General features: G+C 36.9%; 2 protein-coding genes across 3 annotated transcripts in view; both read left to right on the top strand.

Annotated features, from left to right (window-relative positions):
- lamb2l (laminin, beta 2-like) overlaps positions 1-12,814 on the top strand; it is a 33,015-nt gene extending 20,201 nt beyond the window's left edge. The window contains exons 16-35 of the mRNA XM_039652952.2: positions 4-165; positions 645-766; positions 2,413-2,533; positions 2,695-2,887; positions 3,048-3,191; positions 3,355-3,586; positions 4,908-5,071; positions 5,143-5,367; positions 5,475-5,689; positions 6,708-6,804; positions 6,888-7,260; positions 7,479-7,663; positions 8,088-8,335; positions 8,428-8,643; positions 8,731-8,875; positions 9,778-9,985; positions 10,065-10,206; positions 10,544-10,720; positions 10,810-10,969; positions 11,172-12,814. Coding sequence (XP_039508886.2) covers positions 4-165; positions 645-766; positions 2,413-2,533; positions 2,695-2,887; positions 3,048-3,191; positions 3,355-3,586; positions 4,908-5,071; positions 5,143-5,367; positions 5,475-5,689; positions 6,708-6,804; positions 6,888-7,260; positions 7,479-7,663; positions 8,088-8,335; positions 8,428-8,643; positions 8,731-8,875; positions 9,778-9,985; positions 10,065-10,206; positions 10,544-10,720; positions 10,810-10,969; positions 11,172-11,308 — 3,666 coding nt within the window. The 3' untranslated portion in view covers positions 11,309-12,814. The remainder of the gene's footprint in view (positions 1-3; positions 166-644; positions 767-2,412; positions 2,534-2,694; positions 2,888-3,047; positions 3,192-3,354; positions 3,587-4,907; positions 5,072-5,142; positions 5,368-5,474; positions 5,690-6,707; positions 6,805-6,887; positions 7,261-7,478; positions 7,664-8,087; positions 8,336-8,427; positions 8,644-8,730; positions 8,876-9,777; positions 9,986-10,064; positions 10,207-10,543; positions 10,721-10,809; positions 10,970-11,171) is intronic.
- A 98-nt stretch (positions 12,815-12,912) lies between these two features.
- lamb2 (laminin, beta 2 (laminin S)) overlaps positions 12,913-15,820 on the top strand; it is a 41,143-nt gene continuing 38,235 nt past the window's right edge. The window contains exons 1-2 of one of the 2 annotated variants that reach the window (XM_039652337.2): positions 12,913-13,125; positions 13,255-13,321. In XM_039652337.2, the coding sequence (XP_039508271.2) occupies positions 13,291-13,321 (31 nt within the window). In that variant the 5' untranslated portion in view covers positions 12,913-13,125; positions 13,255-13,290. Of the gene's footprint in view, positions 13,161-13,254; positions 13,322-15,820 lie in introns of both variants that reach the window. The other variant, XM_089124545.1, reaches the window with a different exon arrangement.

Here is a 15,820-nt window from a genome sequence, read left to right as displayed (position 1 = left end):
CAGCCCAGCGTGAGCATAGTACACAGAGAGAGACAGCCGGGTCAGATGGTCACATGGACCGGACCGGGCTTCGCTCGGGTTAAAGATGGAGCTGGCCAAGAGTTCACCATCAGCAACATCCCTTACGCCATGGAATATAACATCATGATCCGATACGAGCCAGAGGTTTGTGGTCGTTGTTTCGGAACATGGCCGCTGATTACTAGCTGGTAAATTATCTTTATTCAGCCAAACAAACAACTAGCTGATCATACCATCCACTAGTAATGACCATCTTGCACCAGTTTAGACCTGCTAGAATCTACCATGTTCCAGAAACGTAGATTCCAGTTTACTTTGGTTTAGTGCCTTATAATAACCACTCAAAAACGAATTTTCATTTACTCACCCTTATGTTGTTCCAAACTTTTATGACTTTCTTTCTTCTTCTATGGAATGTAAAAGATTTTATATTTTTATTAAAGACATTATATTTTTTGTCCATACAATGAAAGTCAATGGAACCAGTAATTGATGATTGATGACAGATGAATAACATTTTTTGGGTGGACTGTCCCTTTAATGAATATCCCATATCCAAAATTTGATTTAAAATCAATAATTTTAATAATAATTTTTTTTTCTGTTCTTTTGTTTGCATGCAGTCCACAGAGGACTGGGAGGCTATAGTGAGTGTGACATCCCTGAATTTACCCACAAGTCTCCGCTGTGGAAACATGCTGCCCACAGAGCAGATGTACACAGTCACAATGCCCCACCACAGGAGGTAATATCATTGTGTTTATTTCTGTGTGTGTCCTTGTTTACCTGACATATCGTGAATGCTTTGTTTTTGGATGTGAGTGCACATTTATATTTCTTTGTAAGCACTTCTTGCATAGTTTTGCAAGAGTACTATTATGTATTATGTACAAAGTACTATTTTTAACCTTGTATAGCCAACCCTCACTTCACGGAAAACCAAGTTCCATGGCAGTTGATTTGATCTTTTTCCTGCATGGCTGAGTTTTTAGGTGCCATTGTAATCTGATTCTGATTTGATTTCTGGCCTCGTCCCAAAGCTCAGGGAATGCAGGAGCAAATTAGACTCTGTCAAAAGCTGCATATCCTTTTGAGCAGAAAAAAAAAGAAAAGAAAAAAAAAGATATTGGGTGAAAGTGAGGAGTCAGGTGAGTTCAGGAAGTTCAATCTTTATATGTTACTGGTCTTTCCATGGGGAAATAAACCCCAGGCAGGAGATATGACTTCACAGATAGTATCAGGCTGGTGGAGCTGCTGTCTAACTGTTGGTAACTAAATAAGGGTGGCTGTCTGCTGCTTGAAAGGGATTTTAATGAATGTTGTCAACATAGGGAAAGGAAGCAGCTGTATGTACTAACCGTCAGGGTCAGAGTCGTGTGCTCCACCCTATTAAAGCTGGTTTAATATACTAATAGTTTGTCAATATAAATAATAATCATATCTAGAGTACATGCATATTTCTGTGATAGACACTACTAAGATTATTTTAAAGAAATACTTTATTTAGCAGCCAAGTATGCATTCAACTTGTCAAAATGAAATACATTTATAATGTAATAATGAAAAAGATTTCTATTTCAAATAAATGTTATGTTTATGTTAATAAATGTGTCCACAAAAAAATATTAAGCAGCGTTTTCAACATTGATTATAATTATAATAGATTTTTATTGATCACCAAATCATCATATTAGAATGATTACTGAAGGATCATGTGACTGGAGACTGGAGTAATGATGCTGTAAATTCAGCTTTGGAATAAATTCGATTTTAAAATTTATTCAAATAAAAAAGTTTTATTTTTTTTTAAATTGTAACGATATTTAAAAAATGAGTGTTTTTTGTATTTTTTATCAAATTGTGATTTTTGATTGTGTTTTTATTTCAAATAGGAAAACTACTGTATGATTATGGTCTATTGAAATAGATCAGTTTCAATTTATGTGATAAGTTATTTGTTTTTAAAAACTATTTTCAAGCTTAAATTAGACATGAAATTTAAGGTTTTTATTGGACCCCATCTGATTTTTTCGGACCCCATTGTATAGACCATTTTGCAAGATGTAAACAACACTGGTCCAGAAACACTTCCTGTTTCAGTTTGTAACTGTTTTCTTTATTTCACATGTAAAGAAAACATCTTAAAGATGTTTGTTTAACTTTTTGATTCAGTTTTAAATGTTCTGTTGGTTGTATTTTATCCAAGCTTTAATGTAGTGTTAAAAAACTGAAGCAGGAAGTGCTTCTGGACCAGTGTTGTTTTGCAAAATGGTCTATATGCCTACCTAGACTTGTCTGTCTTAGTCTATTAATACATATAGTCTACAAGATAGTCAAACAGAAAATTGGCATTTTCGAATATTGTTAGTGATGGCGTATCATTTTTGACAGGTACATTGAAATGCCTAGGCCCTTCTGCTTTGAACCAAACAACCAGTATGTGGTGTCCGTCCGTTTCCAGCGCCATGGCGTGTCTCACCGACATCTCACCGCCTTCATTCTGATCGACTCAGTAAGGATCTTCTCTCATTTACCATTATCAGATAATTATTTATACACATACAAACAAGCTGTGATGCAATTTCCTAACCACAGATAATACAAGTGCTGCCCTCTGCTGGTGGGTGAAAAGTCTTTGGTGAAAAATGCTAATATGTCTCTCTCTCCTTACAGCTTGTGCTGATACCCAGGTATGAGGAGCTTCCTGGTTTCCAGGGTGACGACGGCCCAGACGAGCGTCGACGGCAGGAGATGGAGGTCTACATGTGTTTGGATTCCTTCACGACCCTGCCGATGCCTGCGCTGGCGGAGCTGTGCACCACACTCATCTGCAGCATCTCTGCTATCATACATAACGGAGCCCTGGGTGAGTCACTGTGATGGGGTCAAAGGATAAATGTCTCGCCTCTGTGTCTTGTCAAATCAAGTCACATTATAACCCATCCATTCCTTTTTCCTTCAGATAAATCTCATACTGTTGTTTAGATTCTTATGAATGGCTTCCTTAAAAAGTGATCTTTCTGCAGCATGTCAGTGTGACCCTCAGGGTTCACTGAGTGCAGAGTGTGACAAAGTGGGAGGTCAATGTCACTGTAAACCCAATGTTATTGGCCATCAATGTGATCAGTGTGCACCGGGGACGTACGGATTTGGGCCATATGGCTGCGCTGGTGAGACTCTTTTTTTTTTTTTTTTTTTTACAAATTTATATACATTTATAATGTAAAAATATTTTTTATATTACTCGTTAATGTACACTTTATTTTTTAAGAATTAGATTCAACTTGACACATTTCTCATTGTCTCTCACTTCTCTTTCTCTGTCTGCAACAGATTGCGACTGCCACTCTCAGGGCTCTGTAGGGCATCAGTGTGACCCTGTGACGGGTCAGTGTCCGTGTCGGCATGGGGCGATTGGTCGCCAGTGCTCTGACTGCCAACCAGGTCAGTGGGGATTCCCCAACTGTAGGCAGTGTCAATGTAATGGCCACGCTGAGAGCTGTGACACTGAAACTGGCGCCTGCTATGAGTGCAGAGACTTCACAGCTGGACAGCTGTGTGAGAGGTGAGAACCAGTACACTGACTACATCAATGAGACCAAATCAATGTGACGAATTACATATGGGTGACTGATTTAAGTCACAATGTAATGCATGCTTTGCAAAGGAGGATGAGGCAGTTACAAACTATATATCAAGTACAACAGTGAGTTATTTTAAAAAGCTAATTAATTTGAATTGGAATTTATTTATTTTAAAAGGGACAGTGTGTTATTAGTCCATTATGTTATTTTTCATAATCCAGGATATTATAATTAGAATTTTTCATCTGTTGTCCCTGTTTGAAAAAACCCCCCCCAAAAAAAACAGGGTAATGAAATAAATATCATTACTTCTTATTAGATATTGCCCCCAAACTTTTGATCGGTTGTGTTTAAAAAAAAAAAAAAAGAATGCAGTAACTTTATCAAACGTGACTATAAATTTAAATTTTACAAACATTTTCTGTTTCAAATAAATGCTGTTCTTTTGAACTTTTTATTCATCAAAGAATCCTGAAAACAAATGTATTACGGTTTCCAAAAAAAATAGTTTTCAACTTTGTTAATAATACAAATTTTTCTTAAGAAGTAAATCAGCATATTAGAAAGATTTCTGAAGGATTATGTGACACTGAAGTAATGATGCTGAAAATTCAGCTTTGCCAACAGGGATAAATTATATATTACAATAGAAAATAGTTATTTTTAAATTGTAATATTATTTCACAATATTACACATTTTTACTGTATTACTATATCATTAAATAGATGCAGCCTTGGTGAGCATAAGAGACTTTCAAAAACAATAAACAAAAACGTAATGGCCTGAAACGCTTGAACATGATTTTTTTTAAATGTTTGTAAATTGCTACAAATATATATTTTTAATAAATAATAAAGTATGGTATGTGTAACAAAGTTCAGGGAAGAAGGAGGCAGGAACCGGATAATAATAATAAAATAAAACTTTATTTAAATAAAATAAACAAACAAATTACCTGCCAGCAGCCCCTCGCGGACGACTGCTGGCTTACCAAATAAAAGCAGGCCTGTTCCTCTCTCGATCATCCACTCCGTCGCTCCCCCTTTATGGCTCCGCTCCTTCGTGAGAGATGCGAGACCGGTGTGCCTCGCAGGTGCTGCTCATTAGCAATCGCACCACCGGCCTCGCGACTTTCTCTCACGTCCCTCGGCCGTCCTGCTCACCACCACAGTATGATACTAATAGACACTTAACACCAGGCTACCCTGTAAAAAAAATAATGAGACTAAGTAATTAGAAGTAAAATGAATAAAATGCTGTTCTGTACAGAAATTAAATTGATTATTCTGTCCTTTCTTTAGGTGTGTAAACGGTTTCTATGGTGACCCAGTATTGGGTTCTGGTGAGCACTGTCACCCCTGTCCCTGTCCAGGACACCCTGACAGCGGACACTCCAACGGAGCTTCCTGTCAGGCAGACTATGACTCTAACCAGATCCTCTGCCAGTGTGGTGAAGGATATGCAGGTAAAATACAGTCAGTAAATCAACAGTTTTGATTCTAATGTAGTAGTTGAACTGACTGTGTCCTGTCTCAGGTCCTCGCTGTGATCGCTGCGCTCCCGGTTACTACGGTGATCCTGAGCGGCCTGGCGGGGCATGCAGGCCGTGCCAGTGCAACGGGAACATTGATCCCCAGGACCCAGAGTCATGTGACCCACGAACCGGCCAATGCCTCAAGTGCCTGTATAACACTCACGGCGACTCTTGCTCTGAGTGTAAATCAGGTTATTATGGAAACGCACTCTCCCAGGACTGTAGGCGTAAGTACAGTGACATAAAACTTTAAAACTGCCTTTTTTATTTTAAAATAGTCTGTGAATGAATTCATGCATTTAAATCTAATTCTGCACTCTGTGTCATCCTGCAGGCTGTACTTGTGTTACTGCTGGCACTTTACAGGGCTACTGTACTGATGGAGTATGTCACTGTAATGAGCAGACTGGACATTGCCCCTGCAAACCAAACATCATTGGCCACAACTGTGACCAGTGCGCCCCCAACCACTGGAACTTCGGCTCGGACTTTGGATGTGAACCCTGTGGATGCGTCCAGCCAAATGCCCTCAGCACCCATTGCAATATGGTACAGTATGATCTACGCTATACATATTCATATATTTATTAAACCTTTATTTTATCAAGGTTCTCTCAAGATTAAAATCTCTTTTTTTGAAAGTAGGTACAATATTAATTCACTACCTTAAAGGGATAGTTCACTTTGAAATTAATTTTTGATATGTTTTAGCTTACCTCAAGTGCATCCAAGATGTAGGTGTGTTTGTTTCAGCAGTATTTTCAATTTTGATATTTTTAGGTCAAACCATTGTTGTCTGTCAGTCATATAATGGAGGTCTATGGGGTCCACCTCAATGAGCATGCACAGAGAAGTCCAAATTAAACATGATTCAATGATTTGTAAATGTAAGTACAAATTGATGGCCTAAGACACGAAACGAGCGGTTTGTGTGAGAAAACGAACAGTGTTTATATCATTTTTACCTCTTGAAAACACAGCCACAAAGTGCCCGCGCAAGAGGTAAAATCTATATAAAAACTGTTTTCTCACACAAATCACTTGTTTCGTGTCTTAGGCCATCAATGTGTATTTACATTGATGAGTCATTGAATCATGTTTAATTTGGACTTCTCAGTGCATGCTCTTTGAGGTGGACCCCATAGACCTCCATTATATGACTGACAGACACCAACGGTTTGACCTAAAAATATCAAAATTGAAAATACTGAGGAAACTAAGACACCTGCATCTTGGATGCCCTTGAGGTAAGCTAAAACATATCATAAGTGAACTATCCCTTTAAACAGTTGTAGTAGACATTTTAGACTTGAATTATTATTAAATGATTTCAATTTAAGTGATAATTATTTTAGTTTTATTTAAATTTAAATGTTTTAGATGTTTTTGTTAAATTTATTTCCTTTTTTTATTATTATTATTTTTTTCATTGAAGAAGGTCTTAGATTCGAGTATGTTTTCAGATCTTAATCATTTTTGCAATTAGTTACAATGGCCAAATATACTGTTAATCTCTCCTCCTTTTTCTACTCCGTTTCTTTTCTTCTGTGTCTCTTTGTACCTGTAGTTCACTGGCCAGTGTCATTGTCAGCCAGGTTTTGGAGGACGGCAGTGCAATGAGTGTGAGGCGTTCCACTGGGGTGATCCCAGAGTACAGTGTGAAGGTGAGTATTCCACATATACATGTACATCTAACTCCTCTTCTTCTCTGTGTCAGATCATTAGTGCTTTATCTCCCTCTGATCAGAGTGTAACTGCCACTTCCTGGGGTCCGAGACAGCTCAGTGTAACCGCATAACAGGTGCATGTGAGTGTAAGGAGGGAGCTTCAGGACGTCGCTGCGACGAGTGCGCCCGTGGCTTTACCGGAAGCTTCCCCAAGTGTGTTCCCTGCCATCCCTGCTTCCAGCTATGGGATGATATTGTGTGCTACGTCTACCGAGATCTGACCCACATCAAGAATGTCATTGCCATGATTCTGGAGAAGGGTGAGGTGCCCGGAGTCAGTGACGGCCGCATCCTTGAGCTGGAGAAGAAGCTGACACAGGTTCAAGATCTGATCAAAGATGGAGACCAAGAGGGAACCTTTAACTTAATCAGCCAGGCTATTGATGACTTGAGGTAAAGCCTGCACACAGTGGGAAACACACTTTATTAAGACATTTTGAATCGTCACTTACATTAGCAAGGATTACTGTACATTATCATTCTTCCAATTGAATTTAAACCATGCATTCAATTGGAAAAGCCATTTTATTTTTCAACACATGGTGAGTGTTATTTTGTACATTGCTTGCACATTAAATGAGGGTAATTGGAATTTTTCAACATGATTTCAGAGCAGAGATTGCTTTGACTGATGGGCGTCTGATGGGTGTGATTCGGGACCTGAATGTGACGGCAGACCTTGACAAAGCTCTGAAACAAACCCTAACGGCACTGGAGAAAGACCTGAAAGACTTGAACGATACACTTCACCTATTGCGCAGAGGGCTCGAGAACTCCCTCACTGCTGGAATAGCAGGTAAATTAATGTTTCTTATTGAATATTAAGCAAATAAACACATGAAATCAAAACTGACCAATGAAAATGATTTCATTCCAAAGAATAAGTAGTCTTTTCAGCAAAATTTGGCTATTGGATAAATTAACCAAAGCCAAATAGCTATTTGGATATTATTTTAGTAAGCTCTCATTCATTATGACTCTATATGACATTTAACATACACTTTTGTCCACTTTTCCAATAAATATTCTGTTTCATTGCCATATTAAGGTAGTAAAATAGGCTTGAAAAAGCCAGTTCTCAATGTTTACATCCCTTCGATAGGTTTTGCCTAGAAAAATGTGCATAAAAACTATAGATTACACCAGGCCCTGCTCATGACCATCATTTTATCAAAAACATTTAACCCACGTTGATGTCTTTTGTCATTATTCTTTTACAGAGCAATTTGAAAATGTGCGCAAGTACTACCAGAGTTCACTGAATTCAGAGCAGCGCTGTAATGCCTCCGTATACGGACCCCAAAGTCCTGTGGAACAGTCTGAAGACACACGTAACCGTACGGAAGCCTTGCTGAAAGAGAGAAAGGACAGCTTCCTGCGTACAGTTGCTGCCAATGATAGGTCTTTGACTGAACTAAAGGAGAAAGCTCACGAGATAGACCGAAATGTCCGTCATCTCAGCAACAAGGTAGAGGCTTTGAGCAAAACTTTTGGCTTAAGACCAGTAAGAGAACTGTTAGCTAGATCAGTGTCGCATCTTTGTTTCTATTATGCCTTAAGGTATGTGGTGGCCATGGCAATGCTAGTGCAAATAGCAGCTGTCCTGATAGCCCTTGTGGAGGAGCTGGTTGTCGTGACCATGACGGTGCGCTGAAGTGTGGAGGGAAAGGGTGTAATGGAACCGTTGGGGCCTCAGTGACGGCCCTGGGCCACGCTGAAGATGTTCTTAAGAACCTGACCGCTGCCAGCGAGGAGATACAAACCATGGCTAAAAAGGTAAACAGGTGTGTCTTTGGGCATGTGCGCTGTCTGTGTGTGTGCTGCTGAGAGAAAAGCCTGAAATAATCTCTGCTTTCATCTCAGCTTCGAGACATCACCACACTCACCCAGACTGTGAAGACTCAAGCGAAGGATACTCTCGATAAAGCCCAGAGCAAGAAAGATCTCTTTGAGAACTCCAACAAGATACTCAAAGACTTCATTCAGAAGATTAGAGATTTTTTGAATGGTCAGTGGTTGAGTGATTATGTGTCAATATTGTTGTCGGGAAATGAAATGGCATTAGGAAGGAAGGAAAATTTCAAATTTACTCGCCTTCATGTTGTTTGAAATTCTGGAAGGTTAACAGATATGTTTTGCAGAATATCCCCTGGCAAAATAAAAGTACTCTTACTTTCAAAAGTTTACAGTCTGTAAGATTTTTAATGTTAAAGTCTCTCATGCTCGCCAAGGCTGCATTTGATCAAAAATACAATAAAACAGTAACATTGTAAAATATAATCACAATTTAAATGATTTCTATTCTAATATATATATATATATATATATATATATACAAACTGACAGGAATTATTATCATTACATGAATAATGGCAAAGCGAATTTTCAGCATCATTACTCCAGTCTTCAGTGTTACATGATTCTTCAGAAATTATTCTAATATGATGATTTACTGCTCTAGAAACATTTCTTAATATCAATGTTGAAATATCCCTTAATATCCCTTTTGCCGCTTCATTTTTTTGTGGAAATTGTAAATATGTTTTGTGGAAATAATACATGTTTTTCAGGATTATTTGATAAAATAGAAAGTTTAAAAGAACAGCATTTATTTGAAATAGAATTTTTTTGTAGCATTATAAACATCTTTACTGTCACTTTTAATCAATTTAAAGTGTCCTTGCTTAATAAAACTATTGATTTATTTTAAAAAATAAAGTCACGATCATGGCACTGATTGCTTGGACGTACTGCAAAATGTAATGTCATCTTTTATGTTCTACAGAAGAAAGAAAATCATTCAGATTTTAAATAACACTAGGGTGAATTTTAAAATGTTTAATTATGATAAATGAAAATTAGAAAACTATAAAAAAGCCTTTTTAATAGTACAACTCGTGTTATTTTCAGAGGAGGGAGCAGATCCAGAAAGCATTGAAAAAGTGGCCCAGCAGGTTTTGGCGATCTCCTTGCCAGTCAACAGGACCGTAATGATCAACATAGTCAAACAAATCAAAGAAAGCATCGACAACCTCACCAACGTGGAGGAGCTGATCAACCACACCTCAGAGCAACTGACCAAGGTCAAGGATCTGCTTAAAAGAGCACAAGATGCAAAGTAAGTGAGAGAATGCGGTTTGACACAGAAATCTGTATACAGTCAATGATAATTTGTGTGTGATTTTGTGTTTCCCCAGGACACAAGCTGAAGGAGTGAGCAATAATATCAATAAAACGATAGAAGCACTTGAAACCTCTCAAAGTGCTATAAAGAAAGCTGAGAAGGAAATGACCACAGCACTGGAAAACCTCAAAAACACCCAGAACATCACTACCACGGTAAACCTGATATGTTGCTCCATTTATATATACAAATATGCTTATAAGTTTGCTGTCTGTACAAATATTTGAATGTTTTTGAAAGAAGTTCTTAATTCTCAAAATGCTTTGGATCAAAAAAATATAGTTAACAGTCATTTATTCCTGTGATGGAAAAGCTGAATTTTCAGCATCATTACTCCAGTCTTCAGTGTCACATGATCCTTCAGAAATCATTCTATCATGCTGATTTGCTGCTTTAGAAAAATGTCTTGTTCTTCTTTTATAAATGCCTACAAGTTTGCTTTTGATCAATTGAATGTGTCTTTGCTGAACAGAAGTATTCATTTCTATTCAGGTTGACAACAAACTCTTAAATTTAGACAACAGCCTCATGGATGTGATGATGCGATTGGCCAATTTGTCGCATGGAGTGGATTTATTAAAGAATAAAACGGAGCAGAACAGGGAGATGGCAAAAGATGCCAAAGCCCAGTCGGACAATGCAACTCAAGAGGCTGCTGGACTTCAAGAGGTCTGTGTATGAGTGTGAACATACATGTGTACAGTGCTTCAGCCATTAACATCAATGTTATTCGTATGTGCACGTTTGTGTTTTACCAGGAACTGACAAATGCTGAGAATCTGTATAAGGAGCTGAAAGAAAAAGTAGACTCAGTAGGAGGAACCGGAGAGGGTAATGTTAACCAGAGAGCCATAGAGATGAAGAAAGAAGCAGAGGAACTGCTGAATAAGGCCACCATGGGCATGGAAACCCTCAGAAGTATGTGTCCGACTGCATTAAACACTTACTATAGTAAAGCACTGGAAATGTATGGCAGCTAAAATGAATCTATGGGCCAAGGGCATTATCATTAAGCATTTACAGGATGTGCTATTTATATCAACTTAATTTAGAGTTTTTTAAATATATTAGGCTGTATTTGGCTCTTTTCTCATCGTTTTTATGTTTCCCTCCTCTAAAGAACTGGAGAGAAAGTTAAACAAGAACGAGCTGAAGATGCAGAATCAGCGTGATGAACTGGCAGATCTGGAGAAAAACGTTACAGACGTCAGAGAATTTATCAGATTAAAAGTCATGGGCTACAACAACTGTCAGTAAGCTGTAAATTAATGACAAAATCCTGAAATCAATCGATCCTCTCAATCACACTGTGTGATTCACATATTGTTGCATTATGACTAGAAATAAATAAAATCTTTACTACATAATTTTTATGACATTGGTGACACACTTCAGAATGAAGCTCTAGGTCTTATTGTCATTCTACTGAAAAAGAGGTTCTCATTTTTTTTTTTTTTTTTATAAACTGCTGTTTTGTTCTTATTTTGTCAAAACTAGCTGACTGTTGGCTTGCTAATTTGAAACATACAGTGAAACAGAACAGTCACTTATGTTACACATTTAATGTTTATTCATCTTTATGAGTATTTTTTTTAATTAATTCACTTTTCTTAAATAAGCCAATCAGACCACAGTTTGAGAACCACTGTATTAGATAAACTGTTATTATGTTGTAATACATAACTGTACAACCTAGTATTGTTCAAAATTCTGGGGTCAGTAATTTTTAGAAATTAATAATTTTATTCATCAAGCATGCAATAAACTAATCAAAAATGACAGTAAAGACATGAGTAATTTTTTTTTTTTTTTTTTAAACATTGTTCCCACAAAAATTAAGCATTTTTTTCAGCATTGGTTATAATAAGAAATGTCTTTCAGTACCTGGGTAAAAAATACATACATATATATATATATATATATAAATGATAAATAATTTGAATCAAACAAATGTAGCTATGTGGAGCATGTCTTCTTTCAAAAACATTTTTTTAAAATCATACCGACTTCAAACTTGAGCGGTGATATACGTACGATGAAGTGCCCAACACCATATCATAATTTTTATATTGTGCATAAAATATATGAACACATAATCTTTTGATATGGAATTTAAAGTTGTTTTGTTTTATTTAAATGAATTTATGAATTACATCTGATCTACAGAAGAGGGCGATAGAGATAATAGAAAACATGCAACAGAGTCAGGCTGTGGGACATATTACAATAAAACATCATGTCAGTCATGTTTATGATTCTAATGAATATTTCATTGTTTGTTTCAGCATTATATAAGCTACTGAACCTTTAAATTTGTGCCCATTAACTTCTTTTTCTTTGCGCCATATTTGAGCTTTGTTACTGTTATGGTCATGTTCATTTCTCTGAATAATCCTGTCTGTGTTTGGATCAGTGGCTTAAATTGACCCTGTGCTTTGATTCATATCATACCACAAAATCACATATTTGTTTCACACTATATTTTTCATTCCTCTTTAATGTCTTCTCCTTGTCCTGTTTTCTACATTTCATAGGAAAATGTTTAATAAATCACATCAATAAACAGGCTAGCCTATATTCTGTTAATGGGGTCTGACTTGAATAATACTGGTTGAAATAAGTTACTAATAAAATAATTTTGTGACCTGTACACACATATCCAGACAATGTTTAACATGAAGGTCTTTCGTTTGTTATTTGCATTAATAACTGGCTACATCGTTGCTTAAACAGTCATGCTTTCCTTAACACATTAAAAAATAGCCAACAGTACAGTAGTGTGCAAGCTTTACTTATTTTACTGTTGATTGTGAGCGTTCTTTTGATTCAGTTTTGAGGAGCGCGCGCATTCCTGTTCGACTACGCGCGTTCATGTGCAGAGCTCTCCGGAAAACAAGTAGCGGATTATTTTCGAAGGCACTGAGTGACTTTTCTCCGAGGACGTTGCTTTACTCTTGACTCCAGCGAATGTTTTCCATCAGTCATTTCCACAGCTGTAACTGAACTTTATGAAGTCCGTCTGACTCTGATATCGCCCAAAGCAGCTTGACCATCGACAATATCACAGTAAACATGTGAGTTCTTGCTTCCAGCATTATCAAAGAAATGTGTACGTTTGCGTTTTATTTCTGATGTTACTTAATGTTTTATGTGAAAGTAAAGTGAAGTTGTGTGACAGCTGAATAGTGTTTTTCATATTTTAGAGCCGCAGTTGAAGGGAACTCATCATAAAGCGCACCATGCGCGCGCTTCTCTTACTGTTCATCAATGGTAAGTCAGTCTATCTTGAATAGTGAATCATATTCTTCATTATGTGCAGTTATTAGAGCAAGAGTGTCAATAATGTATTTATTTTTCGTAATATCTTATATTTTTTCTTCATTTGCTTTATTATTAATTTAGTTTAATGTAGGCTAGCTGGGTATGCTTTGTAGATGTTAAATGCATTATGAATTTTGTTTTGTTTGCAATTGCCTCTGTTTCCTTATGCCAATGTGAGAGACAGATGGGTTTTTTTTTTATTACTATTTATTAGGCTATAGCCTACATTTTGCCATTTGAAATCTCTCTTCTTTTTTCCATATGAAAAGTTCAGATACAAAAGCCTCTAAGTGCCATTTGAAATTTTCTTCTAGAATGATAATTTTTATCGACCTTGTATATTTAAGTTCAGTAATTTCACTTAAATGGCAATGATTTGCCATTGATTTGCCAATAGCAATGGCACTTAGAGGCTTTTGCATCTGAACTTTTCATATAGGTATTGATATGCAAGCTTTTCATAGCCTATTTGTCACTCATAGTGGCAAATAGGCTATACGTTTAGATAGGTTATGTATGTTTAGATATACTTTTGGAGCCAGAAGTATTAACCTTAAGCATGGGTCCAATACCTCTCCTATGAATGTATAGAATACATCCTTTGCATTTAGATGTGTATGGCCAAGTTTAATCATTCACCAAATGTCTTTGTGTCTGACCCCACACAAGACTCACGAATCCTTCTGTTAATATAATTGAAGTCTATTCTATCGATGTCTCAGTAGACTCAGCTCAGTTGAATTGTGATGTTAACACTGAGTCTAAAGGGAGGCTCTTTCTCAAAGCCAAAGGTCTCCAGACAATGTTATTACCCCCCTCAGGCACCCAATTAGCTTATTTGCTTATTTCCTCTGTCTAGTTCAAGTTGAAACAAATGTACAGGCATACTTAAAGGTAAACAAAAGGTCAGCAGGTTACAGAGAGGCCATGTGTATTGGATTAATGAGTGACAGTTCCTCACTCATTGAATTAACTCAGGTTCTCTCATCTTTGTAATAGCATTAACCAAATACATCCTTGATTGTTCTTTGACTTTGATGAGTCTAAATCTGCTTAGTCGGGAACCTTCACATTCCTTTTTTTAACTTTTTATTTCTGAAATCACATTTGAATGACCTTCAGTGATATTGTGATTATAACAAATTAAAGTGTATGAAATCAATTCTAGCAAAATAGGACATTTACATAATCTTATTAAAATGGTTTATTGATGGTGCATTTTGATAAAATCAATGGTTTATTAAGAGTTTTATTAGCTATTTGAATAAAAGTATTCAATAATTTGCCAATAATGAAGTTGGGAACCCTGTTCCAGCACACGTTTTATCAGATTCCCTGCACATTTTACTGCTGCCTTCTCCTGGTGTTAAATCTAAATCTGGTACAATAGCAACTATCCAGATTTAACCTCATTATGAGTCAAGTTTCTTATCACCTAATAGACAAGTAATGCGGTAAATGGATGAAACATCTGTCTGACATCAGGTTTCAGCATCAGAATTTATTTTTGCAGTTTAGTTTTAATGAATTATTTTTTGGAACTTGAAAGGAAGGTTTGAGTTAGATTAAACTCTTGTTTTAAAATATCAAGGGAAATTTGATTCCTCGTGCCTTTTACTGTAAAGAAGATCCAATTAAAGGAATTGTGTATTACTTTAACTGATAAGACTCACAGTCTCGTTTCCATATATACTCGAGACCTCACAGTGTCCTCAGTGTATTTACTGTGTTCCATGTCTTTCTTTATCATTTAGCGTTACTGTCCAGCTGTCGTGCGCTGTAAGTTTTGTGTAAGTGATGGGCTTCAGTGCTCAGTAGGAGCCTCTGTGTCTGAGAGGATTGATAAAGCTGGAGAGAATGTGGAGGTGTCAGAGGCAGAGCAGTGGGAGTGTTATTTTTAGTGAGCCTCTAATGAAAGTAGTGGGTTTGTAGGAGGCAGACAGCTGATGAGGACACGTTCTTATTTAGTTCCTGTCACATTTATCGTCTACTGCCTGTCTGAGTTGGCCATTGAACTGTTCACGGATTGTTTGAGAGTTAATTTAAGTTGATTGTGGATAGAGTTGGCCCACGGATATTGTTGGAAATGTTTTAGAAATGATCATGAATTTACATAATTGATTTTGTTCATGATTTTGCTTATGCACTGTTGCACTTTACATGCAGGTTTCTTCTGCTTGCATGTTTGGACCAGTAGCCCTGTCAACATTTTCATTAGCCCAACATTAAAAAGTGCATTATTATACACTCAACTAAAGGATTGTTAGGAACGCCTGTTCAATTTCTCATTAATGCAATTATCTAATCAACCAATCGCATGGCAGTTGCTTCAATGCATTTAGGGGTGTGGTCCTGGTCAAGACAATCTTCTGAACTCCAAACTGAATGTCAGAATGGGAAAGAAAGGTGATTTAAGCAATTTTGAGTGCATCGTTTAAATGCCACGGC

This window comes from Pimephales promelas, chromosome 20, assembly GCF_988280905.1.
Source record: "Pimephales promelas chromosome 20, fPimPro1.hap1.1, whole genome shotgun sequence".
In the NCBI taxonomy this organism is placed as follows: domain Eukaryota; kingdom Metazoa; phylum Chordata; class Actinopteri; order Cypriniformes; family Leuciscidae; genus Pimephales; species Pimephales promelas.
Note: the sequence above shows the minus strand (reverse complement) of the source record. Positions and strands in the feature narration are given on the sequence as shown.